General features: G+C 40.3%; 1 protein-coding gene across 13 annotated transcripts in view; it reads left to right on the top strand.

The window, feature by feature from the left end:
• Positions 1 to 27396, top strand: part of EP400 (E1A binding protein p400) — a 71553-nt gene that overhangs the window by 207 nt on the left and 43950 nt on the right. For 9 of the 13 annotated variants that reach the window (XM_019507044.1, XM_019507042.1, XM_019507034.1 and 6 more), the window contains exons 2-22: positions 1062 to 2413; positions 4844 to 4954; positions 9337 to 9424; positions 9824 to 9931; positions 10675 to 11063; positions 11382 to 11684; positions 12353 to 12538; positions 13204 to 13344; positions 13460 to 13538; positions 13803 to 13855; positions 15540 to 15597; positions 17526 to 17615; positions 18929 to 19036; positions 20365 to 20558; positions 20863 to 21040; positions 21996 to 22132; positions 22564 to 22733; positions 23592 to 23766; positions 24947 to 25083; positions 25851 to 26037; positions 27020 to 27186. In XM_019507044.1, coding sequence (XP_019362589.1) covers positions 1091 to 2413; positions 4844 to 4954; positions 9337 to 9424; positions 9824 to 9931; positions 10675 to 11063; positions 11382 to 11684; positions 12353 to 12538; positions 13204 to 13344; positions 13460 to 13538; positions 13803 to 13855; positions 15540 to 15597; positions 17526 to 17615; positions 18929 to 19036; positions 20365 to 20558; positions 20863 to 21040; positions 21996 to 22132; positions 22564 to 22733; positions 23592 to 23766; positions 24947 to 25083; positions 25851 to 26037; positions 27020 to 27186 — 4382 coding nt within the window. In that variant the 5' untranslated portion in view covers positions 1062 to 1090. The remainder of the gene's footprint in view (positions 1 to 1061; positions 2414 to 4843; positions 4955 to 9336; positions 9425 to 9823; positions 9932 to 10674; positions 11064 to 11381; positions 11685 to 12352; positions 12539 to 13203; positions 13345 to 13459; positions 13539 to 13802; positions 13856 to 15539; positions 15598 to 17525; positions 17616 to 18928; positions 19037 to 20364; positions 20559 to 20862; positions 21041 to 21995; positions 22133 to 22563; positions 22734 to 23591; positions 23767 to 24946; positions 25084 to 25850; positions 26038 to 27019; positions 27187 to 27396) is intronic. The other 4 variants (XM_019507043.1, XM_019507040.1, XM_019507045.1 and 1 more) reach the window with 2 other exon arrangements.

Here is a 27396-nt window from a genome sequence, read left to right as displayed (position 1 = left end):
TCCGCATCCGCTGGCCCGCGCGCCCCTCCCCTCCCCTCCCCTCCCCTGGCCGCGGCGCGGGGGTCGCGGTCCCAGCGGAGAAGTTGCCCCCTCACGAAACATAAAGGCGGTGGGCCCCGGCGAGCCCCGCGGGGACCGTCCTGCCTGTAGCGGGGGTCGGAGTTAGATGCCGTCGCTAAATGCGGGTCTCTCCCCCGGGCTGGGCTAGATTGTCACTTCCCGAGCCTGAAGTGACCGACTCCTCTCCCATGGCGCGGGCCCCTCGGTGGCTGCCAGCCCCCCGGCGCAGGAGGGCACTTGCGGGAGAGGCTTAGGCTCGGGCTCCGCTCGCAACGGTTGCAGGAATCGTCGGAAGCGTCTTTCTTTTAACGTGACACGCATGTCATTTTCTCACCGAACTGTCCTGGTGACATCCTTTTTTTTTCACCATGGCTCTCCATCTGGGTGGGTATGGGACAGGGAAACAAGTATTAAATGTGAGCAGCATTGCTGAAATGTCACACAAGTTTGGATACGTCCACAAAAGTTTAAAAGTATCCACAAACAGGCACTTGGTCCGCAGACATTTGGTATCATCCACAAATGGACACTTGGCCCACAGACATTTGACCTTGTCCGCAGACACTTGGTCCGCAGACGTTTGACATCATCCACGACGGATAGGATCCATTTGTGGATGTGGTAGGTGCAGCAGGGATGGAGTCTTTGGTTTCTTCCAAGTTTAATCAGGAGAAGAAATGTTTTACCCTGTAGGTTGTTCAACAGTGTTTTGCGGCCTGCCCAGGCCTAGAAGACATTTGAATAATACGTTCGTGGTGTTTCCATAATTTGAATAATTGCCTGAAGGGTTATTTGTAGAGAGGTAGTCAGGTTGGTGTGAAGTCAGGTTGAAGGGAGAGTGAAGTTGCGTAAGCTTTTATAAGCAGCAGCTCACTTTGTCAGCAGGGATTGTAGTGAATTATAAAGGCAGAGCGATGATAAGTCCCTACTCATGTTTTGACCAGTTGTCAAAAAACATGCATTTCCCTTGGCTAAACTTGTGCTGTTTTGTGTTTCTTTAGAATTGACTTGGAAAAACTAAAAGGTGATCATGCACCATGGCAGCGGTCCCCAGAATGCTCAGCGCCAGCTCCAGAGGTCCAGGTCCTTCACAGGCAGCGAGGGAGAAGAGCAGCAGACAAACCTACCCCAGTCCCCTGCAGCTTCGTTCGCTCCTTCCGCCAGCCCGTCCGCGCCACAGTCGCCCAGTTACCAAATACAGCAGTTTATCATGAGCAGAAGCCCGGTGGCTGGGCAGAATGTAAACATCACGCTGCAGAATGTTGGACCTGTGGCTTCAGGAAACCAGCAGATCACACTAACGCCCTTGCCGATCCCGAATCCGACATCACCGAGTTTTCAGTTCAGCCCTCAGACAAGGAGGTTTGACCATGGGTCTCCATCGTACATTCAAGTTACTTCACCGTTGCCCCAGCAGGTCCAGTCTCAAAGTCCTACGCAGCCCAGCCCTGTGCCGGTGCAGTCGATACCAAACGTTCGGGCAGGCACACCTGGTCCTGGCTTGGGTATGTGCAGCCAAAGTCCTACGAGAGGGTTTGTAGATGCCAGTGTCCTAGTGAGACAGATCAGTCTGAGCCCATCGAACGGTGGACACTTTGTGTATCAAGAAGGGTCAGGGATTGCACAGATCGCTCAAGGAGCTACAGCACAAGTGCAGCTTCCCTCTTCTGGAGCACCAGCTACAGTAAGAGAACGCAGGCTTTCACAGCCTCATTCACAGACCGGTGGCACCATTCACCATCTTGGACCTCAGAGTCCTGTAGCTAGTGGAGCAAATATGCAGCCTTTGACCAGTCCAGGTCATATTACAACTACTAGCCTGCCACCACAGATCAGCAACATTATCCAAGGGCAGCTCATGCAACAGCAGCAGCAAGTGCTTCAAGGGCAGCAGTTGAGCCGACCCATAGGATACGATAGGACTTCTGGTGGATTAATAGCAGGAGTTGGAGGATCGCCTGCTTTTGGAATAACATCGCCACCCCCTCCCACAAGTCCATCCCGTGCCACTGTACCGCAGAGTCTCTCTAATCTTCCTCTGACTCCTTCAGTAAATACAGCGGTGAAAAAACAACCTAAAAAATTGGAGGAGATTCCTCCTGCCAACCAAGAGACTGCTCAGATGAGAAAGCAGTGTTTGGACCATCACCACAAGCAGATGGAGGTTCTGAAGGAGGCTTTTAAGGAATATTTGATTGAACTATTTTTTTTGCAACATCTGCAAGGGAATATGATGGACTTCTTAGCTTTTAAAAAGAAACATTGTGTACCATTGCAAGCATACCTGAGGCAAAATGACTTGGATCTAGAGGAAGAGGAGGAAGAGGAACAATCTGAAGTCATCAACGATGAGGTAAGAAGTCTGTTGGTTAATGATTATGAATAAAACACTAAATTAAATTGTGGGTTTTGGATACCAAAGTATTAGATTGTCTTAGCAATACATAAGATTTTATTTCTGACTGAGGAAGGTATAGTAGACTTTTAAAAATGAAGTTTGTTAAGAGAATTGTAGTTTTGCTGGATGGAAATTTGAACTGCAGGTTGGTTTGAGCATGCAATCAGAAGCATGTTTTTTATGAACAGAGGTAACTATAGAGGGGAAAAGAGTTCTCACTGACTGTGTTTGTGTCAGTATTTATGTCCCATACACAAAATGGTTAAGCTCTCTCTGAACCCAAAGAAACTTAGAATAGTTGCTGAACATGTGTTAACTTCTAAAATGATTACATATTATCTATAATATCTATAAGGAGAAAAAACCCTCCGTAAGATTAGAATCTGCCTTAACTTGGAACTTGGCTTTTGTGAATATAATTTGGACCCATACAATAATTCTGTAAAATACTAGTATTATATTAATCAACATTAAAATAAAAGTAATTTAATAACTGTTGAAGTGTTTTAGGTGGTGTCCCATGAAATGTATTTGAAACACAGTATAACGTACCAATTTACTGTGGGTGCCATAGACCCTCACCTGTGCCTTTATTGCAATTCAGATGCTAAAAAATGCATAGTCTGAGTACAAATTCAATATTGTTCTTTTTTAATTTCTGGAATGTGACTTCACTGTGTCTTGATGGTAAATGGTTTGAACTAAGCTTGCCAGAAACGGGCCCTGCACAATTTCCCTTGCACAGTTGTACCAGTGCATATTAACCCTGACTTGTAGCATCCGTGCTTTCCAGTTTGCATGGCCTGAGCAGTGTCTGTTTGGAGCAGAGCTTGTCACTTGGGTGGCAAGTGGATATGATTTCATTATTGGAACAACTTGGAACTCACAAATGCCTATTTAAATATATCATGTGTGCATAGCTTATGGTATGTTAAAAAATCTGTTTTATAAAGAGACTTGTTTTTGTTTCAAATTTCTCTTGTAAACCAGTGTCTCCCGTGCAAGCTGATCAGTCCTTTAAGTGCAACATCATTAATGGATAGCTCTTTGGTTTGAATTTGTAGATGGGTTAAAAATTGTAACCTGATGTCTAGCATTTGAAGTCTAACCTCTTCGTTGTCTTTTGAGTAATAGTTTACATGGGAGAGGGAATGCAGTTCAGACTATAACGGTTATTAAGCATGTTGAAGGTTGCTGAAATGAACAGAACCTGAACCCTGTACTGTTTCATGGGCAGATTCTCCACTATTGTAAGTTATCCTAGATCAGTGATTCTCAACCAGGCTGCTGGGTTACCTTGGGGTGCCTTGAGATGCTTTCAAGGTTGCCACGCAATGTTAACATTATTAGGTGTGCAAACATGATTCACACAATAAACGCAGAGGTTTCAAATAGGAATCCTTAGTGTAAAAAACATTCTGACCTATTCTGCTTTTTGAGTTCTTTGTAACAGAAGAATTGCTCTAGTATTTTTTTGTAGTCAAAAATGAGTAAAAATTAAGAGTTGGTGTTTTCTGATTTCTCCCTTCAATTAAAAAAAAAAAAAAAAGGTTGAGAAACACTGTCCTAGACCCACTGAAGTTGGGGCACTATGACAGTGTCTTGGTTTAAAGACCTGTTTCTCCTGATTCCAGATCTTTTAGGATTCCAAGTTTACCTTTTCTTAGCTTTAAGGCACAGTTTAAACTATGCAAAGAGGTTCTAAGTGTTTTTTTTCTCTCCTTATAAAGTATTTTAATGCATAATCTAATTGCTTGTGAAAGTTGCTCATCATGTTTAACTGTCGGAAGATTTTGCATCCTGTGCCACTGAAGTGGTTTTGAATACTTTTCAAATTAAGATGACTTTTGGAAATGAAGGCACCTTTTGAGTATGTTCTTTCTTTGTATTTTTGTCTTCCTCTCTTTTATTTCCCCCACCTCTTTATCACCTCCTGCTAAAGCAATGCACCTCATCCTTTGCCTAGAAAGGCTGATCACCCTGGGGATTAATAGGGGAGAGAGAGTGGTGGCTATGCTCATTGCTTAAATAAATGTTGGGGCTCTCTTAAGTTCAGACTGTCTGTCATGCTATTTTGTTGTCCATCAGGAACTGAGAGTGTTTAAATTTAACTCACGCTTTAGCTGAAACTGGATTTAAAACAAGGTTTCCAGTGGTGAGTTCACTAAGGATATTTTTCCCTCGCTCTGTTCTGCTATTAAAAGTGAAACAGAACTTGATAAATTGCCTGTGTTCAAACCAAACTGCACTGATGGTCATTTTGTTATAATCCCCTCTTCAGTGAGGTGCCGTCAGTACAATGCAAAATGATTGTGTTGATCAGTTTTAAGAACTTTTTAAAAGAAAATGATTCTCCCTTTTTTTTCCCAAAATATTTTCTCTCAGGTAAAGGTTGTGACAGGAAAGGATGGGCAGACTGGTACTCCTGTTGCTATAGCAACCCAGCTTCCTCCAAATGTTTCTGCTGCTTTTTCATCCCAGCAGCAACCATTTCAGGTACTTTTCAATGGTTCTAAAATGTAGTGTCATCCCAGATTTTTTTTCTTCATTCAGATTTTCTATTTCTTAGCTGAATTAGTATTTTCCCAAGAGCCCATCCCTTTTACTTAAAACAAAACAATAGCAAAAACTAAACGCCCCCCTCCCCTGAACAAACAAAAACTTTAACATCTTAAAATGTGCAGCGTTTATGGAGTACTGAGGAAGTTTAATCTTTGTCTCAAAGTTGCTGGCTTATTTCATTAACTTTCAGCTTGAATGTTTTTCACTTTGGTTTGTATGTCTTTTGTTTCTCTAATGCATTTAGTTCATTTGTGCATTCTGCATAGCAGTAGTTTGGATTCCTTTGTCTGTGGCATTGTAATTGTGGATTTCTTCTAAATTTCTTTTTCTTTTTTCTTTATTCATTGAAGGTTTTTGAAAATGGCTACAGAATGTATTGGATTTGCCTTCCTTGCAGTATTTTTCTATAATTCAGTTGCCTGCCAGAACACTTTAAATGGATCATCATAAACTTTACAACTTCTATAAAATCTTACCCCAAATTTTATGAGATTTTTTCATAAGTGCTGGCAAAAAGAAACAGAAGTGCTTATCCCCCTTGTATGGTTCCCATGTCAGACAGATGCTCTTATTTCTTTTGTGTGGGGGAACATTGAAGAACATATTTAAAAACAATAAATGCTGTAAAGATAAACAGATTACTATTTATATGGGCAAAGGGGACGCATTTGTAATGTGCAGTCTAGTGTTTGTGTCCAACACTGCCCCTCCACTAAGTATTTCAGGCTTGTTTAACTTTCGGGCTGTTCTATCATTTTATGACTAGCTAACAAAGCATAATGAGTCCAGATTCTATAGCTAAAATATTCATCGTAAGCTCAGGAGATACTTACTTGATGGACTCCATAACCTTTTCTACCCTAGCTTGTATAGCCCCCAGTTAGGTGTCATTGTGGTTCGGAGAAGGGGTTTAAAAGCAAGACAGAATTAACTATATCCACAATTAAAATGAAGAATAAATTAAAAATAGGCCTTTAAAAATAACTTATTTGGTGAAGAGTTGTTTGTTCCCAATGCTTTTTGGTATGGCCAGTAACTATAGGCTTTGGAAGTTTCTTCACATAATCAGAGATCAATGACACCTTAAAATGTATGAATTATGAAACAACATAACGGTTGACATTTTATAGTAATTGTGGCTGTCACTGAGCTCCGTCCATAGCAGTGACACCATAGGTTTGGTAGGAACCTAAGGTACCTAAAAGTGAAAGTGCTAAATGCACTTGGAAAATTTACAAAACCTGGGAAGAATGTAACTCTCAAGCTCTTAGCAGAAACCTTATGTACCATCCCAGTCCTTACCTCTTCTCTTTGCTCGTATTTTGTCATTCAATGTTAAGTACATAAGTACAGAGAAATGAAATTGTTAGTGGGGACATGTTGCATAATAGCCTTATGACCCCAGAGTTTTTTCTTAATCTCAGTGAATATACAGTGACAATTTATTTTCTCTTGCCAGTGGCTGACAATTGCTCTTTCTATAAATTCATAGCCTTTCTTCTCAGGAGCATTCATTCTAAATCGAATTAAAATAATGCAGGTAACTTGGAAGTATTCAAATACAGACATCAATAAAAACTTTAAACCAAATGGATGTGGAGCCTAAAGCTAGGCCACAGCGTCATCCATATTTGGAGAGAAAGTGATAAATAATAAAAGGGGGACTGGGGAACTTAAATTGAGATTTGAAGGAAACAGCTGCTCAGATCAGTGATTAGGAAGGCACTTGCTGCAAGCAGTATCTGAACTGGAGATGATCATCAATTTTGTTCAGATTTTAGAGGAAATTTATATTGTTCATTTAAACACATTATTTGGAATCATTCCGTCCTCTGACTTGACAGTGCCTTGCAAAATGTTAAGTGTTTGAATTGAAACTTCTGTGCGCCTGCCCCCAGGTTATTTGTTTTTAAAGTTTCATTCAGTTGAACATGGTCTGAAATTTACTGAATATTACAATAGTAAATTAAAAAAGGAAATAAGAGTAGTTAGACACTTTTTTTTGGCGAAACAAGCAGCCTTCCTTCTCTGTGGGCTCCATTGTGCTACATAAACATTCTTAAAACTGCAGTCACATCTTAAGGTTCTGTACAGAGATCGTTATGATGGGCATAAAGGTCAATACTTAAATTAAGGGGCTGAATTTTCTTATTCCTAGTTATTGATTAGACTTTAGCATTGTGACACAGAGCAGAATACATCCTACAGTACCAAGGCACAATGGGATGTGTTAGACCTAATTGTTTTACAGAAGTGTACTCTGAAATGGGGCACTGAAGTGGGGCACTTTGGTTTTGGCTTGCTAGTTTTTCAGTAACAGTTTAAGTGTAGAGTTGTATTAATTTCCTTACGATTTAAAGTGGCAAGACTTCTCAGAAGAGCTGGGTGGGGAAAAAGGGGGATTGCCTTAGCAAATGTTCCTTTGAGGAATTGCTGTTAACAGTATTGATGTATTTAACTACACAAAAGGTGTTACATTGGAATACATATTTTGGAAAGCTCTTACTTTGCAGTAAAAGCCACTATCACAAGCAGTTTGACTATAGAGAGCATCAGAATGGTAAATGAGTTCATTTTCATGGCCTTCTATAATTTTATTTTTTAAATAAAAGCTGTTTAGAGCTGTGTTTAGGTCAACATCACTGATTTCATATTTAGTCTTATAATAAAGTACTTGCTGGTAGCATTGTGGCTAATAGTAGGGGAAGCCCTGAAAATCTAACACGGAAATTTGCACAAATGAGGTCTGTCCCCACAGATGCTCCTGTGCTTCAGTAAATTCTCACCAGTAGTGCTGTGTAGTAGCTGAGACCCAAAGTGCATGCAAATAATAGCTCTTTCTACTTCAAAATCTCAGTATCCAGTTCTGCTGTATGATTCTCAAATTTGATGAGGATTTGCCTTGACTATAGTATCTGTTGTTTATGACAGTATTAGATAGAAAAATACTGAAGGAAAAGTTTGGGCCTTGATTAGATAAAGGCTGTAACCCTTGCCAAATTTGAGCAAAAGTTTTCTGATGGAGATGACTTAAATACCTTGCTGAATGAGAGCCATAGTGGTTTCATGCTGCAGAATGCCCTTCTGGCTCTGGTGTTTTATAATCACATTGATGTCTGGGCTCCCGAGGAAAAAGGAAAGGTTCTGACATGTCTGTGCATGTGCAATGATTTTCAAGAATGACCGTGATTCACAATCCAGAATTGATAACTGTACTTCTTGACATCCATTTCACCAGCTGTGCTATTACCTTCTAGCACAGTACTTCCCAAACTTTTCACCAGCATGACCCCATTTATGGTCCCATTTCCTCAGCATGGCCCCTCACTCCCAACCCACAGCTCTCCCACTCTTGCAACCCCATCTGCTGATGCTGCAACCCCATTTGGGGTCGCGACCCACTGTTTGGGAACCACTGTTCTAGCAGTCAGCTGCAAGCCTCAATAAAACAAATGCAAGACCAGGTGGGAGGGAAATGGACTTATTATTTGCATCTTCTTTAAGCGCATTTATTCCATATTTTGGCCTTGAGCAGTTTTTCTGGCCAAGTGGAAAAGCTAGGTCACTATGGCTTCGTTCTGAGGCGTGCTGAGCACCGGAGCTTATTGAAGCCCAGAGTGTTGTTGGTGGCTACCAGCAAGTCAGCTTATTTGTCTTCAGAATGGCAGTTAATTTTATTCAGACATTTCTCAAATATCTGACATCCAGACTGGAAATTAGGCCTTCCTAATGCTGAAAGCTTTCACAACTAAAATGTCTTTACCATCTTGCTCTGACTGATATAAATACTGCTCTGTCCCAATCTAGTCTCCCTTCTATTTAAGCCTTTAGTGAAGGCAAAATTTTCCATTTTTGGCATGCCAGCTTATTGCAGCACCTGTGTAATGTATCTCTGTACAGTTATGATTTCATTGCAGAACTAAGAAGATGGTGTCACTGGGCTTAGAGGGGAGAGTCTCTCATAAATGGAATTTTTTTAATAGAAAAAGAAGCACAGAAAAACGAGCCAAGTATATTTCCCCCCTGCCCCCCAGTTTCCTTAGTATTGCAACTCCTAAAATATATCCCACACATCATAGTTAATAAAGTGATACTGGGAAACTGAAGGGTCTCAGGGTTATGCCATGTAACTCTGCTATAGGGGCTTTTGAAAACTGTCAGTACATATGGCTGACACTTTTTTGAATGATATGGTCAGTTTGAAGAGCTAATTGTACAGCTAGATGTTCTTTGTTTTCAAAATAATTTATCTGTTGCTATAAGAGTGATTGAAGATGTAACTTTAATTTTTGTGGTTTGTTTTTTTTCCTCAATAGCAAACACATACAGGGACTCCAGTAACGGGGACTGTGAATACCATAGAAATTGAAGCTTTTAAGAGACAGCAGGCCCTTGCTCCAGCAGGTATGTATGTTCCTCTTAAACAGAACTCAGTTTTACTAGCAAACTATTAATAGAAAGACCACAACTGCATACCCCGTGAAACAGAGTTTTTGTCAGTTGCCAGATACTTTGGCCTATCTGTTGTGAGGGGGCTGTATGCATTGTAGCCCACTTGCAACAAGTAGGATTGGATCTGGCAAGCATGAAAATATTTACCAGCTGTGTTACTTGGACCGAGGGAAGTAAACTTCAAGTTGGCCACCTTTAAGGGGACTTGGAGCATGTACTTCATCAATGCTACACATGCTTAGTATAGTTGTAGCTTTCTGAGCTGATGTTGAAATCATGTGTAGTAGATTTGCTTTGTAAACTGAACCCATTCCATTATACCCTGCCATAAATGGAATTTGAATATCACAGATTCGTCTAAGAGACCACGAATTGAAGTGGGCCGTCATGGGATGGTTTTTCAGCATCCAGGTGTGGCTTCAGGAGTTCCTCTTCAACAGCTAATGCCAACGGCACAAGGTACTGTGTCACCACATGCCAATTGCAAATTAATTTAACAAGGAGATGTTAGTGATGGAACTAGAAACTTGGGCTCTTGGCCTTCTGAGATCCTAGTTCCACCACAGACTTCTCCCTGTAAATTAATACTTGGTATGCAATGCCTGGATTGTTTAAGGAGCTGAGTGACGGGCTCCAGAGGTGCATGTGGGCATGGAAATACGTCACAGGTACTGATGCAAATTGTTAGTCCAGGAGTTCTGAATCTAATCTGCAGGTCTGTAATAATAAATAAATAAAGGAGGAGATCTCCCAGTTTGAAGCATCCATGACAAAAATTGTTTTTTCCTTCATTAAAGGTGCCAGTTCACTGACAGTCCTTCTTGGTACACATGTGTTAGTGTGCAGCATCCTCAGTGAATATCAGTCAGCATATGTTAGGACTTAGTGGTGCTGATATTTTACGATTGTCTCCAGCTAACTCATTAGTGCATAAAAATGTAGGAAATTCAGAGGATAATTTAATAGCAATAACATATTATTTGTAGTAGTGCTGCTCACAAATTTAGTTGTATTCCTGTGCATGATGGATTGTACTGTTCATTGTGATGGTGACTTATTTTTGTCATTGTGATGTGATATTTTTCAAAGTGATGATGTCTTGTGGCACAGTAAGTAACGAGTCAAAATCCACATGCTGTTAAATTAGCATGGAGCATTAGCCCATGAAATTAATTCCTGTGGGATCTCCTCTTGCTTTGTAGGTGGAATGCCTCCCACTCCTCAAGCTGTACAGCTCACTGGACAGAAACAAAGTCAGCAGCAGTATGACCCATCCAAAGGCCCTCCTGTGCAGAATGCCGCAAGTTTACACACTCCTCCGCCTCAGCTGCCGGGGAGGCTGCAACCTGCTAACGTCCCTATAACATCTCTCCCAGCTGCATTGCAGCTTCCACAGCAGCCACCACAGATTGTTGAATCTCCATCTCAGCCCCAGATTCAAGTGAAGATCCAGCCACAAAATGTACCCATCACTACTGCGCCTCATGCCCAGGTCCCAGCACCGCTTCAGCAGCAGGTGCAGCCAGCCCTTCATGTACAAGGACAGACACCAACACAGGCATCCCAGCTGCAAGCTACAGGACAGCAACAGGTACGTGATGTTCAAAATGTCTGGATGTAAAATTTGCCTGGTGTGAAAATCTACCCCCAGTAGACTATAATGGCAATCTCTTCCTGCAGATAGCTGAAAGGCGTGAAATGGTTGCAGTGTAACTAGTGTTAACTAGGTTGCTTATCTAGATACACTTTGTTGAATAAAATAGTAAAATCCTGATTTGTGGTAAAAGTAGTCAGTGGATCAAAGCTGAGTCAGCATTTGGCCAAGATAGTCTCCTGTAATGCACATTTACATAGTATGTGATGTTAAATGTCATTTGGTAGTCACTTAACAAGTACTTTTCTTGCACAGACTGTGACCCTGACTCGACCATCTGCAGATTCTGCCCAAAATTCCCAGCGTCTTACAGTAAATTCGCTGCCGCCTACCTCATCGATCGCACCAGCAACACTCTCAGGCACAGCACCACTTTCTGCGTACCCAGTGCAAACAAACAGGACATCGCCAGCAACTAACAAGTCTCTGTCTCCAATTGCATCAAAACCTCCAGGCTTGGCAGTAGCTGCAGCACCTAAAACGCAGAGTCCAGCTCAGAATGCTGCAGTGTTACCACAAGACAGCTCTCAAGACAAGCTTGCTGAACAAGTAAAGCTGGTAAGATTGTTTTCCTTTGGGAACATAAAAAGGTGCAACAGGCAGAAAAGAGGGGCTTTCCTACATGGACCTCTTGGTTCTTTGGGTGTGTGCGCGCATGTGTATGTATCTCCTCTTTTGGTATTTAGTCCTTATTTTATGGACTTCCAAGGAAGCTAAAAGCAAAACTGTTAATGGAAGCACTTGCCGTTGCCAAACACAATTTTTTTTGGTATTGTCAACAGTCCTGCTCACCAGTTGTGTTGGCGTGGGTGGCCAAATTACTTTTCTAGTAAATCTGAGCCATGCCTTTTTGAGTCTTTAATAGGACTTGTTATTCTTAAAAGCTAAATGTTTTGTGTAGTGTAGGTGTCTTATCCTCAATTACATTACTTTTTGGATAAGAAAAGCTCTTGATTTCAGTCAAAACATTTAGTTTAATTATAGTTTGCATTGGTTTTGTAAGCTGATTGCTGTGCCCTTTTGTCAGCTTTTATCTGGCTAAACAGGGGAGTTTGTTAAATACAGCTTCACCTATTGTAATTCTGCTTAAAACAGAATTGCCTTTAATCTGTTAATTTTACCATTGCAATACAATATCTAGGCTTGATTTGTTCCAGACATGTCCCATGTTCTAGCGTTAAACTTTATGAGATTTACCTGATATTTTCCACCCTTTGGTTTTTAAGGAGAATCAGATCCATCAACGAATAGCAGAGTTGAGGAAGGAGGGCTTATGGTCCTTGAGGCGATTGCCCAAACTCCAGGAGGCCCCAAGACCCAAATCTCACTGGGATTATCTTCTGGAAGAAATGCAGTGGATGGCAACTGATTTTGCTCAAGAGAGAAAATGGAAGATGGCAACTGCTAAGAAGGTACTTCGTGTGAATCTGCTGTTGAAACATATTCTCTATTTCTGGTAAAATCCTTATAGTAGATGTGAGGGGTTGACCAAAATGTGAAGCTCTGGGCTAATTCTTTAGGTCAAATGCTGAATTTCAGAAGTGCTGAGGACCTAATGTCTGCTCCTGACTTCATAATGGTAGACATTGACTTCAGTGGAAAATGCTGGGTTCTCAGCATCCTGAAAATTCAAGGGTATATTCAGGTGCCTCAAATACAGATTTAGGATACTGACTTGCAGCAGTTTTGGCAATTGCAGCCATATTACTTGTTTATTTTGTCAGCTACTCCTTCCATCCAACAGTATGTAAAGAGCATTCTTCTACTGGAACTGCTGCATGCAAACATGTTGTGTTATACCCATCTCAGAAAAGATATAGCAGAAATCAAAGAGTTCTAGAAATAGGCATGGAAATGAAAGCATATGAGGAAAAAGTCAAAAAAATTGTAGCTCTTTAATTTAATGATAAGACCAATAAGAGGAAACCTGAATGCAGTTGATAAATGACGAATGGTACAGAGAAGGAAGAACCTGTTTACCTCCACTCATAATAGAAAAGTGAAACAAGAACCAAAGATGCTGAAAGGTACTTAAAACGAATGAAGGCATGCACTGATTATCTGATGGTTTTATTAGATGGTGAGAACTGTGGCTCGCTACCATGAGGAAAAGAAGCTCAATGCAGAGAGAGCCAAAAGAGAGGAACAAAACAAACTGAGACGCATTGCGGCTTCAATTGCTAGAGAAATAGAATACTTCTGGTCTAACATTGAACAGGTAAACTCTTGATTTTTTTTTTTTTATTTATATAGGCAAGATTGTTTGTAAAAGTCTAACCATTTTAATTTTGAAATTGCAATGGTCCATCAGCTTTTGTTGCTTTACCTTTTAGGTGGTTGAAATAAAATTGCAGATTGAATTCCAAGAGAAAAGGAAAAAAGCTTTGAATTTAAAGAAAAAATCAAAGAAAGGTAACTACGCTTCATTTAATTAGCATTCTGGTATACGTTCATAACCTGCTCCTCAGAGTTTGCATCATTCCATCCATTTACTATAAAAACGGGTCTCATCTTTTTGACAGTGAAATCTATCCAATGTTAAGAACTGATTCATAAATCCAACCAGTTGGATTTTGCTGCTTTTGATTTAAATTAAATATTAGCATAAGAATATAGACTTGCTGATGGGTGAATATAGAACAGTTGTTGGGTGCTTAAAGTGTAATATCTTTTCAGATAAAGGTGTAAAGTTTGCAGAAGCTATTTCATTGGAAAAGGAAAATGAGATGGTAAGTTATTTCTGCTGCTTAAAAAAGTGCTTCATAGTTCTTCATAATTTGCCTGCCTTTATTTAATACAAAGTTTTTAATCAGATTCAAATAAACATGAAAGCCGCTCTTCGAAGTTGCAGACAAATCAATGTAAAATATATTCTGGAAGTTAATGCTGGGTTTCTGGTCATAAACAGTTTGTCATCAGGGGACAAATAGCACACTTTAGGAACCATACATATTTAATTCAATACTGATTTCTGTTTATGCCTGGAAATGATAAAATTCTTTTTAAAATGTGAGTTAATAGAAAACTGCAGAGGATCTGAAACAGTTGTTCTAGTGTTTAAAAAAGAAAGACGTATTTATTAGTGGTTGACGCTCTACTTGGATCATTAAGTCAAAAAATATTTGCTGGTAGGGTTTACAAACACGTTCGCTGGTGGGGTAGAAATTAATGGTAAGGAGAAGTTACTCTTAAAGAGTACTCTGACTCACCTTATTCATTAGTAATAGTCCAAGAAAATGTGTTTTAATATAGCCAGATATAAGAGAATACATATGATCCAAGCCTTATGAGGTGAAAAAACTCAGCTTATCAAAGAGAAAATTGAGAGGTGACTTGATCACTGTGTATAAGTGATTGCTTATGTCAAAGACATCTAATTGCAGTAGAAGGGGTTTCAACTTTCCTGACAAAAGCAAAGCAATGGAAGTTGGAGTTACAGAGGTTCAGTAAAATAAGATGCACTTTCCTAGCTGTGAAGGTAATTGCACATTGGAACATTTTACTAGTAGCAGAGCTGAATTATTGTGAAGTCTCTAAACACGATCTGATGACTTTTTTAAAAAGGAGTATTTTAATCCAGGAAATCAGGCTTCTGGTCATGGTGGTCCCTTTTGGCCAAGTAATCTGCAAACTAAGTTCCCCTTTGTACTCTCTCCCTTCCTCCTGGACCTTGAGAGTAAGATTGCCTGTACTGTCCTAACCTTCTCATAATGGAAGATGGGATACCAGATCTGGGTAGATCAGTGCTCAAAGGTGGTGATGCAGAGAAGTCTGTTTCTAGATGTCTCTGTGAGATACCTTGCTCACATGCTCAGGATTATCTGACAATTCTCAGGTTGGTGGTCAATGAAGAGTTTCCCCTGGTCAGTTTGGCAGGAAGTTTGAGGATTGCTTAGTTTGTTCTTCAGTTCATGACATTTGCCGGTTGAGATGATCTGGGCATATCTCACCTAAGTAAATCCTAGTTATTGCAGGCCTCATTCTCCTACTTCCCTTCCTATTTCCTGCATGTGGCTTATAGTTTAGTTTCTTGCAGACTGAAACACTAGTCATTTTACTCAGTAGAGGGACTCCTGTGACATACAGAAGATCATACTAGATTGTTCTTACTGTCCTTGAGCTCACAGCTTTTGTGAAAGAGCAGTGATTTACCCCTTTGAATATATGGGTCCTCATCTTGCAGAGTGATCTCTGCAAGTAAACCCTTGCATTGGCACAGAGTCCCAATGAGATGCTGATGTACTGAACTTATTGGATGGACTTTGGTCTACTCTCCAATTTAATGGTGGTGCTGAAAGTTAAAGGAGGGAAGAAGATAGATCATGATACTGCTAGCATGGTTTGCAGCTTCTTTAAAGGATATCTGGTGTTTTTATTCTCTGGATTTAAAACATTTTAATTATTTGATGCTAGGATTTGTTGTCACCTGGAAGGAAAAGAAAAGCAAGCACATCCTTGACTGATGAGGAAGGTTAGTTGCTTTTCAAAATTTCATATCGTATGTGGTATACTTGGGAAATGTGCATATGGTTTATACATAAAAAATATTAAACCACTGGTCGTCGATCTGCTGCTCCACGTACCTGGTGATTTTTCACAAAATACCAAGTTCACTCAATTCTTAAAAATTAAAGAGCCAGTATGAGGTGAGGTGCTTGTATAAAATTTTGTTGCCAAGGCTTCATTAGAAGTCCTAACAGAGATGGAGGAAAGAGAGGAATAGGAATTTGTTGTATTAGCTTCTTTGATTTTCCTCTCCTAGTTAAAATACAAATTGCTTGGGCTGTTCGTTTGTACCTCAAGAATGAAATAACATTTGTAAGTTTACATATAAACCACACTGAACAACTCACTGGATCCTGGCTGTACGTGCTGTACTCCATGCCACAAAGGTATAGGATTCAGCAGTTTAATTGAGAAAAGACATGGAGCAGATCCTCAAGGAATCTATTTCCACCAGTGGATGGTGGTATACCTTGACTTTAGCAAGGCTTTTGATACGGTCTCCTACAACAGTCTTGCAGACAAGCTGAGGAAGAACGGGCTGAATAAATGGACTGTAAGGTGGATAGAAAACTAGCTAAAGCATCAGGCTCAGAGGGTAATAATCAGTGGCTCGATGTCTAGTTGGCAGCCAGTATCAAGTCGAGTACCCCAGAGGTCGGTCCTGAGGCCAGTTTTGTTTAGTGTCTTCATCAGTGACTTGGAAGATGGCATAGAGTGCACCTTCATCAAGTTTTCAGATGACACCAAGCTGGGGGGGGCAGGTAGTAGATATGCTGGAGGGACAGGGCTAGGATTCAGAGTGACCTAGACAAATTGCTTTTGGCCCACACTCCAATCTCATGAGGTTCAACATGGACAAGTGCAAGGCCCTGCACTTAGGACAGAACAGTTGCATGCACTGGTACAGGCTGGGGACTGACTGGTTGGGCAGCAGCTCTGCAGAAAAGGACCTGGCGGTTACTGTAGACAATAAGCTGCATATGAGCCAGCGGTGTGCCCTTGTTCCCAAAAAGACTAACAGCCTACTGCATTGGTAGGTGTGTTGCCAGCAGACCAAGGGAAGTGATTATTCCCTTCTGTTCAGCACAGGTGAGGCCACATCAGTTTTAGGCCCCCCGCTACAGAAAGCATGCGGACAAATTGGAGTGAGTCCAGCCGAGGGCAGCAAAAATGGTGAGGGGGCTGGGTCACATGTCTTATGAGGAGAGGCTGAGGGAACTGTGGGCTTATTTAGTCAAGAGAAGATTAAGAAGGGATTTAATAGTAGCCTTCAACGACCTGAAGGGGCGGGGGTTGCAAAGAGGATGGAACTAGAGTGTTCTCCATGGTGGCACATGACAGAACAAGGAGCGATTCATAGATTGCAAGGCTGGGGGGATCCCGAGGGATCATCGGGTCCAGCCCCCCTGCACTAGGTTAGACAGGCAACTGGGAGTCAGGTGACCCCAGCAAGGTGACCGTTCAGTCTCCTCTTGAAGATTTCCAGGGTAGGCAATTGGAAATGGTCTCAAGTTGCAGCGAGGGAGGTTTAGGTTAAATATTAGGAAGAATTTTTTCATTAGGAGAGTAGTAAAACATGGAAACAGGTTACCCAGAGAGGTTGTGGACTCTCCACCATTGGAAGTTTTTAAGACCACGGTAGATGAAGCCTTGGTCTAGCTGGGGCTGGTCCTGCTTTGAGCAGGCGGTTTGGACTTGATGACCATCTGAGATCCCTTCCAACCCTAATTTTCTATGATTCCATGATTGTAAGACCAATTTTCTAATGTTTTGCTTCTTCTAAAATATCCCTTTGACTTTGCGTGCCTGTTACTTGGAAAAAAGATCTGAAGCATGTTTGAGTTTGCAGACCTATTATGTATGCAACCATACTTTATTGTGTTTTGATTTTAGTTGAAGATGAAGAGGAAACGATTGCAGAGCAAGAGGCTAAAGAAGGAAATATAAACCATCAAACTGAATTGTCTAACCTAGCCAAAGAAGGTATGCATGTGGGGTTTGAACACAGGTTTGAACCTAGTGCCATAATATATGAAAATATGTAGCAATTCTGTTGCCTTGTCTTTGTAAATAATAGCTATTAGCAAAAGAAAGCTTCTCCTATCAGTACATTCAGCTTTCAAGTTTGTTCGACTTGGTATTTCTTTAAGGAGGCTTTTTGTTTGGTGTGTGCTTTCTTATTATTTCGTAATTTTAGGGGCTAAATTATTGAACTTTGAGGAATGTTTGTATTTAGTTAGCTCATTCTTACATAATTGGTCTGGGGGCAAAAGTGCCAGTGTGGGTATTTCTACACGTGCCCTTATGGCACTGTTGTTTCTGCGTCATTATTTAGTACTTCCTTTTGGAGTACCTTCCTTACTAGTACCTTTTTGAAGTACTAAATGACGGTGCAGTAACAGCCATTACTGTGCTGTGCTGCTGGTGCACAGTTATTTTTATTTTTACCTGTATCGCTGTAGTGATGCGCTATACCGAGGAAGCGTGTTGCTACAGCAACGTAGCTGCAGTGTCACTGTGCCTGCTGACGCTATATCACCGTAACATCGTGTATAGATGTGCCCTGTGTGAGTGACTCTTTAGTTAGATGTTGTTCCTATAGATAGGCCCAGCATCAAAAGTTTCCAAGCAGAGCTGTAGGTGCCCTTGCTATATGTTCAGAACACAAGACCTGCAGGAAGGTGGATGAAACATCACTTACACAACCAGTGCTGCTTTAAACCTTCTGTCACCTCTTCCAGTTTGCTAGAACCATCACCTTCAACTGCTGTGGCCCTCCATCAGCTGCTGCTTGCTCAAGGAGAAGAGCTTTGTAGCATGTCTGAAATTCAGCAGATTTGAGCCATTTTTAGCTTATATAAGGGGCTACTGACCAGTCAAAAGGACAAGGGCCTTTACAAAGGTTGCTTTTACAGAGCATGTACCTACTGTTCAGAATAACTAGCAGGGACTGCTTCACTGTTTCAGTGCCATGCTTCCCCTGAGCTTTAACTAATAGAGTGTATGGCGGATTTGGATGGTGATTAAAAAAAAAAGCTGAGCTCTTGTCATTTACCCTTTTTAATCAGATTTAAACTCAGGTGTCCAAAGGTAAAGGCTAATGTCCTCCAAACCCCAGGTCTTCAATAATTACTTAAAATAGTTGCTATCCTTTCAGCTATGGTCGTTATGAACTGCAGATTGTGTATGTATGTCTAACATAGCAATCAGAGATACTTTGATACTTGTAAAGCAACAATATGGACTGTTACTAGTTGTTATGGGTAATAACTTTGTATATATTCAATGACCTTCAGCTGAATTGCCTTTGGATGACTTAGTAAAGATGTATGAAGGTGCCTTTGCAGAGAATTTTCACTGGCCCCAGCCTAAGCCTGACAATGAAGAGGATACTAGTGAAGAAGGTAAATTGATTTTATTTATAAAATTGGATTCCAGTTATCAAGATGGTTCATATTCTGAGAAACCAGATATAAAGGTCCATCTGAAACAAATGAAAAGTACAGTACTGGCTTCTGAATGCGACCATATGGTCTCATAAGGTAGAAAGGTTTTGTGATCCAGGACCCAGAAAATGGGCTTAGGAGATTTGGGTGCCACCTTTGGTAATGCTAAATATTTTCTAGGTGATTTTGCAAAAGACATTTAATTTCTCTGCCTATCAGTTCCCAATGTATAACAGGAGAATAATCTTTTCCTGCTTTGTGGATATTGTAAGGATACATTTAATTTAATGTTTGAGAGGCTCTTGTGAACTACAGTGGCATTGTAAAAAAGCTGGAAGTACACTGTTAAATTCAGGGAGTAACTTTTTATTGTATATTGCATCATTTGTCACAGGACCATTTGTTCTGAAATACTGAAAAATTTCTGAGGATTTCTTAGCAGGATTATAAAAGCTCGTTTCTGTTCTGATAGCCCTATGATGTAAACATTCAGAACCTATTTTTGAGCTCAACTTGCTTTTCATTCTAGGTGGCTAAACAGAAAACAATCGAAACATTCAACAAGTTAATAACCTAAATAGGAATTAGATGCCTTAGTTATCTTGTGAAACTACTCAAGTCGTGGAGCCCAGGGTCAAATTTTGTGGGCTTGCTGTGGCCCTGGGCTCCAGTTTTTCAGGCAGATTATGGCTGTGCCCCCACACCTCTGGCTGGGGTGGCTAACAGACACCTGGGCTGCTACTGCCCCCTAGCCCTGCCCGGCCTTGCTCGCCACCTGGCTCTGGTCTGCATGGGTGGGAAATGACCTTCAGCTGAATTAAGGTTCCAGCCCTAATGTCTAATATCTATGAAACATAAGCCCTGTCCCATCCCAGCATGAGGACATGCCGCTTGCCTCCCTGCTGCTCCCCAGTCAGGCTGCATTTTCCGTCTTGTCCTGGCTCTGCTGCTTCTGAACTAGCCCTGCTCCCCCTGCCCCTCTTTGGGCATGCATGGGTGCAGGGATGGGCCACCACTGCCCCGCTGTCTACCAGCTGGGCCATGCTGCCCTGGCTAGGCCATGCTCCTCCCCTCCCCCCAGTCCCCCATCCCAGCCAAGGGGGAAAGATAGTAAAACCTTTTTATTTTTACGTAGTCTTGTTTTCCCCGGCTTTTTTTGCAGGCTTTTTGTTCACAGATTTCTCTGATTTTTTGTGAAAAATGTCTGATTTCGCAGTTTCCTTAAAAATCATGAAATCATGATTTTGGTATATCCCTAGTAATAATTTGTGTATTGTGTGCTGTAGAAATGGAAGACCACGCAGCTGACAGGGAGAGCCCTCAGAAGGAAGTGGTCCTCATAGACTCGCTTCTCAGCATTGATCAGTATAAGGGGATAGAGAGATCAAGTCCTCCAAAGAAACATGCAAGAGACATAGCAGAAGTTGCTGGTGCTGCAGAAGTGCTGTTACCTAAAGGCAGCGCGAGGATCACAACAGCGGTAAAAATCATTTTCAGTTGAGCTTGTATTTGCATTATTTAAAGAATTTAGCTTCAGAAGAATACTTGAAGTACCAAGCTAACATTGCTTGTTTCCTCAAGAATCAAGGATGACATTCCTCAATGTCACCCTGGTATGTGATGTTATCTAGATTATATTTCTTAACAACCAGTTAATAATCAAATGTTTTTTATAATTAGCAAATCACAATAGGAAACATTTTGTGCTTGCTTCCTTACACTTAGTTGCATGCTAAGCTTTAATCAAAAGTAGAAACATATATGCATATATTCTTTTGCTCCAGGTAAAATATAATACTCCGTCCCTGTTGTATGGGACTCTCAGAGAGTATCAGAAGATTGGGCTGGACTGGTTAGCAAAGCTATATAAGAAGAATCTAAATGGTATTCTGGCAGATGAAGCTGGGCTTGGGAAAACTGTGCAAGTCATTGCCTTCTTTGCACACTTGGCTTGCAATGAAGGTAAGTTCAGTCTGCATCTGTGCTCAGGCTTCTAGTTCTGAAACTTAATACAGACACAGGGTAGCTGCATGGTGCCTTGTAACACATGTGCAAGCCCCCAAAGACAGCATCTAGCATGCTGAACACATTCCCTAGACATGCCAGAGGATCCTTGTGCAGTTCTGATCTGGATCTTTCCAGGTGTGTGTGTATGTGTGTTTGCCAAATCCTATATGAAAACAGTTTGGGGCTGTAGGGGGAGCACACTTAAGTGTTCTGGCAGTTAGCAGTGCCACTTAACTGTGTTTTAGGTGGCTTTGGTAGGCTGGCTTCTGGTGGAAAGGGGAGTTGGCTCACAGGACATGCTGTGGTGGGAGATAAGAATCAGCTGCTAGCAGCATTAGAAGCTAGACAGGAGCCAGGAAATTAATATGCACTAGACAAAGTGAGAGGGAGACGGAGAGTGTCAGATTTGCTTCATAGTCTTTGTTTTAGTTAAGTAAAATCAGACTTAACAGATGGAGAAGAAGGATTATGTTAGTAAAAACCTATTTAGATTGAAATTTAGGACTCAGTTGCTTCATGTTCTAGCTATACCATTTGGCAGCTCCCTGATCAGCCTGCTGTTCCCTTTGTGTCGCTTGCAGAGACCAGTTTAGTTATTTGTTAAATTTTCAGTTTAATATCATAAAAAAAGAATTCCTCATATTGTGTAATGAACACGGGACTCTGTTCACTTCAGAGTCATTCATAAATAGTTGTAATTGTACGATTGCCAACCTAAATGATACCTTTGTGTTCAGACTAGTTAACTCTTGCTGTTAGTCTTGTTATCAGGATTAGTATGGTCTCCCTTCTGCTGTTAAGTTAAGGACTGAATGTACCGAATTCATTATTAAAAATACATGGGAGAACATGAGTTTCGGTGTTTCTCAGTATGTTGGTATTGTCACCTGCAGTGGTTTTCCTTCTGTAGGTAATTGGGGTCCTCATCTTGTTGTTGTACGGAGTTGTAACATATTGAAATGGGAGCTTGAGCTGAAACGCTGGTGCCCTGGGTTGAAAATTCTTTTGTACTTCGGGAGCCAAAGAGAACTTAGAGCCAAGAGACAGGTACTGTATTCCGCAGTGTTTTCACTGCCATCTTTATAGTTTTAGCAGTGAGACTTTTACCTGAATCTAATGTCCGACTAGATCACTGCTTGCATTAGCAACTCTGTGCAGCATGTTCCTGTTATAATATAACAAGAAATCGGTAACGACAATGTAACAGGCACCTCTCGCATTTATCAAGAGACACTAATCCACAAAAGGGCTTTGAAAATCCCAGAGAAATGACAGAGTAACCTCAGTGTTGAACAAGTCATGAGATGCCTTAACTATTTTTCAGGGGCAAATATAATTTGAAGACAAAGATTTACTTACAAATGGTTAGAGGTGCAGTATCTTTCTGTTGCTGCCAAACCACAGCTTGTTGTAGGGGTTGTTAAAATTCTCCCATGTGTCCATCCTGCTGCTGTTTACCTTGGGGACTTTTTTTATAGGAGTGGACAGAACCCAACAGCTTTAACGTGTGCATCACCTCCTATAAACAACTGTTTAAAGGTCACCAAGCCTTTATGAAGATGCGATGGAAGTACTTAGTTGTAGATGAGATGCAGCAAATTAAAAACATGACAGAGAAGCACTGGGAGGCACTCTTCAGTCTCCGGAGGTATGGATCAGATCAAGGGGTTTTTTACATCACTTCTAGATCAATTTTTCTTTTAGAAGAGGATTACTTAAAAATAATTTATTCACATGTCTTCTGTGTGTACTTCGCAAAGTATCCAGATAAGAACCTAGAGATCCATTTACTTAAACAGTCAAGTTCCAGAGACTTGCTCGCATGTGGTAGTTGCTCTTTTAGCAGTATATTTCCTAAAATATTTTTATGCTATAGAAACAGGAAGCTAGCTTGATGGAGCGCTGGTTTATTTTGGGTCAGTCTCTAAATTTGCATTTGCGAGTGACTTTTTTTATAACATATTTTTTATTAAAATAATGAAGCCAGACAGGAAGTTGTTTAAATTAGTGTTGTAAGTCTTGAATACTTATGTAACACTGATTTGTTTAGTTTGAATTGATCATCTTTTTAGAGAAGGCATTGCATCCTAACACAGCTGAGATGTTAGGCAAACAGATTATTTGCGTCTGTTAATTATTTACTGAAGAAGTAAATCTTGCCTTGGGCAATGATAAAGGAAATTTGGATTTTGGGTTTATTTTCATAGCATGATAGGAAAATATGGCTGGAAAGGACCTCAGGCAATCTAGTCCAGCTTCCTGCTCAAGGCAGGTTCATTCATGTCTAAATTATGCTGGATAAGTGTTGGTCTAACTTGCTCTTAAAAATTTCCAAGGAAGGAGATGTTTTGTTTTAAATTGATTTGCAATGGAGGTTATTTTAGTAGTATTGTATGCTGTACCATTTGAGTCTAATATGTGTTCAGTAGGTGTGTCTCATTTTTCATAAATGAGTACCTAATAACTAGTACTTGGTATGTCACAAACTTTGTTTTATTATTTACAGCCAGCATCGCTTACTCCTGATAGACACCCCTTTGCATAATACTCTGATGGAGTTGTGGACCATGGTGCATTTTTTAATTCCAGGAATTTCCAGACCTTATCTAGACTTTCCAGTAAAAGCAGCCAATGAGGAAAACCAGGATTATTGCCATAAACTTGTCATAAGATTACACAGAGTATGTTATTATTTTTCTCTTCATCTTTACTACTTCAATCATACCTGATGAAAAAATGAGGTTGTGGGGGCAGCTAGTTGAACTCTGAATTTTCTGCCTTTTCTTAACACTTGGATCAATTCATATAGGAACTTGTGCTCTAAGCTTTGCAATGTATGTTGGCAAAATAGCGTCGTGTGTTGGTCCCTGTTCTTATGTGACACAGATCCTTTCAAATCATATCCCTCTTAAGATCCATTACACTTCCTGATTAAATCTGAAGAAGGGCTTCTGTGTTGCATCCAGTTAACTTTTGGTGCCCCCAGATTTTCATTGTGTCAAAGACTTTTCTAGTGACAGTACAGAATTATATTATTGAGATAAGCTGGTGATTTTAAGAGCTGGGTAAGGGATAGGTTTTTGGAGCTCTTGATATACAGGGATATGGGAAGGAAGTTTTGGCATTAGTTCCTAAGGAGAGGCTTTTGTTACCATGGAAGAAATATGAGAGGGAACATGAAGAATGGGTCCCAATTTCCTTATTCCTTGTTGCACACCAGAGATGCATTTAAGCAAGCAAGAAACTGACTTAAGCAACTTCCATTAGTGTCATGTTTAGATTGGCAGAGGTTTGTTCTCATTTAACTACATTAATATAAACCTACAACTTAGTTAAAGCAGTTTGAATCGTTTGGATTTTGAGTCTTACCCTGCCCAAATTTTCTTCCATTGCATGCCAAGATTAGCAAATCTTGCTAGTTTGTGCATCTGCTAAAAAGATTATCACTGAAATAATTAACAGTCTTTATCACTTCTTTGTAATGAATAGAGGCACTTCACACATCTCTGAAAGCTCTGGTTTTGAAGGTGCCAGCACACATGGGCATTGATTTACATTTCAGTTTACAATTTGTAAGTTTTTTTTCCCACTGTGTAAAGGGTTAGAGATTTTCTTTATGAAAATGGGGGAAACCCTCCAAGCAAACCAATAATAAAAGCTTAGATTCTGGAGCACAATTAGCCAGAAGTTGAAAAAAAACCCCCAAACAGCGTTCCTACAAGCATTTGTATGGCAGCATAATCACGTTACGCATAGGTCTAGCACTTACGTACATCATGTCTGGATAATCTTAGTTCTCAGATGTCAAACTGAATCTTAATGTGGAGGAGAATTTTCTTTTTAATTTATGAAACTTTTCAGATGATTCAACCATTTATTTTGCGAAGATCAAAGAGAGATGTTGAAAAGCAACTTACGAAAAAATATGAGCATGTGCTAAAGTGTCGTCTTTCTAACCGGCAAAAGGCAATGTATGAAGATGTCATATTACAACCAGGGTAAGGAATTCTAATAGTAAGTTAAAAATGCTGTGATTCTGCTGGGTGATGGCATTTAGTATTCCTCCAAACATTTTCATAGTGAGTGAAAATCATGTCTACACTGGAAGCTTTAAAATTTGAGGCAAGTGATATTATGAGCTTAAAACAATGGTTTTCAACCTTTTTTGTATTTATGGATCCCTTTGAAAATTTTGAAGGGAGATGTGGACTCCTTTGAATTGTAAGTGTAGCTGTTCACATACTTTTGATTGATTGTAGTCATCTTTCGTGGACCCCTTAGACATGGTCCACAGACCTCCCAGGGTCCACAGACCACAGGTTGAAAACCAGTGACTTAAAAAATTGAATGATTAGGTATTTACCTCTGGAAATTGTATAAATAGAGTTCTGGTGGTCAGTAGGAAAAACTGCTTTTGTTTGATTCTTACCTCTGGTGGATGCTCTCTACTTCACAAAACTAGAAGAATTCAACGTAACTATTGATCTATACCCAAGAGGTGTTTAGGAAGCCGTGTAATCTATTGGCAGCATTGTGTGGGGAATCCCTACATCCTTGGACTCTATCTGATTTTAGGCAGTGTTGTTGGTCCCTCAGTTTTGTGCCTGTCCCAAATTCACATTCACTTTTCTGATGCTTCTCTCCACATATTAAGATTGTTGCGTAACACTTTTCACTTCAGATTCTGGCCCTGTGAGGTTAAGGTCAGCTCTTTATGAAAGCTAAGCTGAAGTTGTGGTATTTACATTTTTTCTTTCTTCAACAGAACCCAAGATGCACTTAAAAGTGGACATTTTGTCAGTGTCCTCCATGTTCTGATGCAGCTGCAAAGGATTTGTAATCATCCGGACCTTATAAATCCCAGGTTTTCTAGCTCCTCTTATGTGTCAGAAGCACTGGAGTATGGAACTGCTTCACTAATACTAAAAGCTCTAGAATCAGATCTTTGGAAGGTGAGTGGAAAAGTGAATTTTAAAAACTGCCCTTGCAGAATTTAGGTATTTACTACCGTGTGTATGCTTCAGGTCAAACTACAGATCATAAACAGAAGGAATTTGGTACATACCTAGTTCAAGGTACATTTACTACATCTTTCCCAATTTCTAATAATTTGTTGATGAGTTTTCAGAATTGGGTCAGTAATTGATTGGCATTCATGTTCCAGCTGCCTGTGCAGAGATTGGCTTTGTTTTGCATTGCAGTTGTGGATTTGGTCTTCAGAAACTTTCCTATACCTACAAAAATTCTGGACAGGCAAAATCTGAATAAATTACAGTAAAATCCACTTTACTCTCAGGTTCCATAATCATCTTCCTGTTTTCAGGATTCATAGTAACTTTTTTAACATGGGGAGGTCCTCATTCATTTTGCCTTAGTATACTCCTGCAAGAAGAGGAAAATAATTGCGCTAAAGAAGAGAATGATGAAAGGCGTGAGCTTTTTGGATGGGCTTGTTGTCTTTAACTTGTGTATACTGTGCCTTGATAGTAACAGGCATACTAAAAACACTCAGTTGAATATTTTTATGCTGTTTTAATTATCCAAATATGCCCTGTGTCTTTGGTATTTCAGTTTTGTATTTACTGGTATTTAATTAATGAGGATATTGGAAATACTGGAAAAGCTCCAGCAATTTTTATGTAAGTTCTGTTTTCTGCACAGTAGTCTGACTACCTATTTAATTCCACTTCTAGCCAATGTCAGGATGGGAATCTTAACTGTAGATTTTACCTAGGCAGTTAGATATTTCAGCATAACATCTATTAACTAGAAGTAAACCTGACTTTCTTTTTCTTTAAATAAATGCAGCAAATGAGAGAAGCTAGAAACATTTGTTACCTTCGGGCTATATAAACTGAGTAATGAGACATGCCAGTTACTCTGAACTTTATTACTTATATGCACTGACACCTTATTATTTCACAATAATCCTAGGATACAGATACGTCTCTCTTTGATCTGATTGGCATAGAAAATAAAATGACTTATTATGAAGCACAAGTTTTGCCAAAACAAAAGGTGACCAGAAAGCTTATTGAAGAAATCTATAGCTCACCACCACCTCCACCCAGACCCAACCCAGTGAAGCTCAAACCAAGCAGGTTTGTACAACTTTACAAGAAAATATTGTTGGCTAAAAGCAAGGATTTAATATTGGTGACATGTTTGAGATGTGGTTAGTCACTGGTTCTTATCTGTATTTGGTTGAAGAGTTCATATTACTTCCAAAATATTTACTCATGAAACTGGTTCTGGTAGTGTATTAGATTAGTTAGGACCACATCACGCCCTAGTTATTTCATTACTCTTGT

This window comes from Gavialis gangeticus, unplaced genomic scaffold (assembly GCF_001723915.1).
Source record: "Gavialis gangeticus isolate Ggan-Ray unplaced genomic scaffold, GavGan_comp1, whole genome shotgun sequence".
Lineage (NCBI taxonomy): Eukaryota > Metazoa > Chordata > Crocodylia > Gavialidae > Gavialis > Gavialis gangeticus.
Note: the sequence above shows the minus strand (reverse complement) of the source record. Positions and strands in the feature narration are given on the sequence as shown.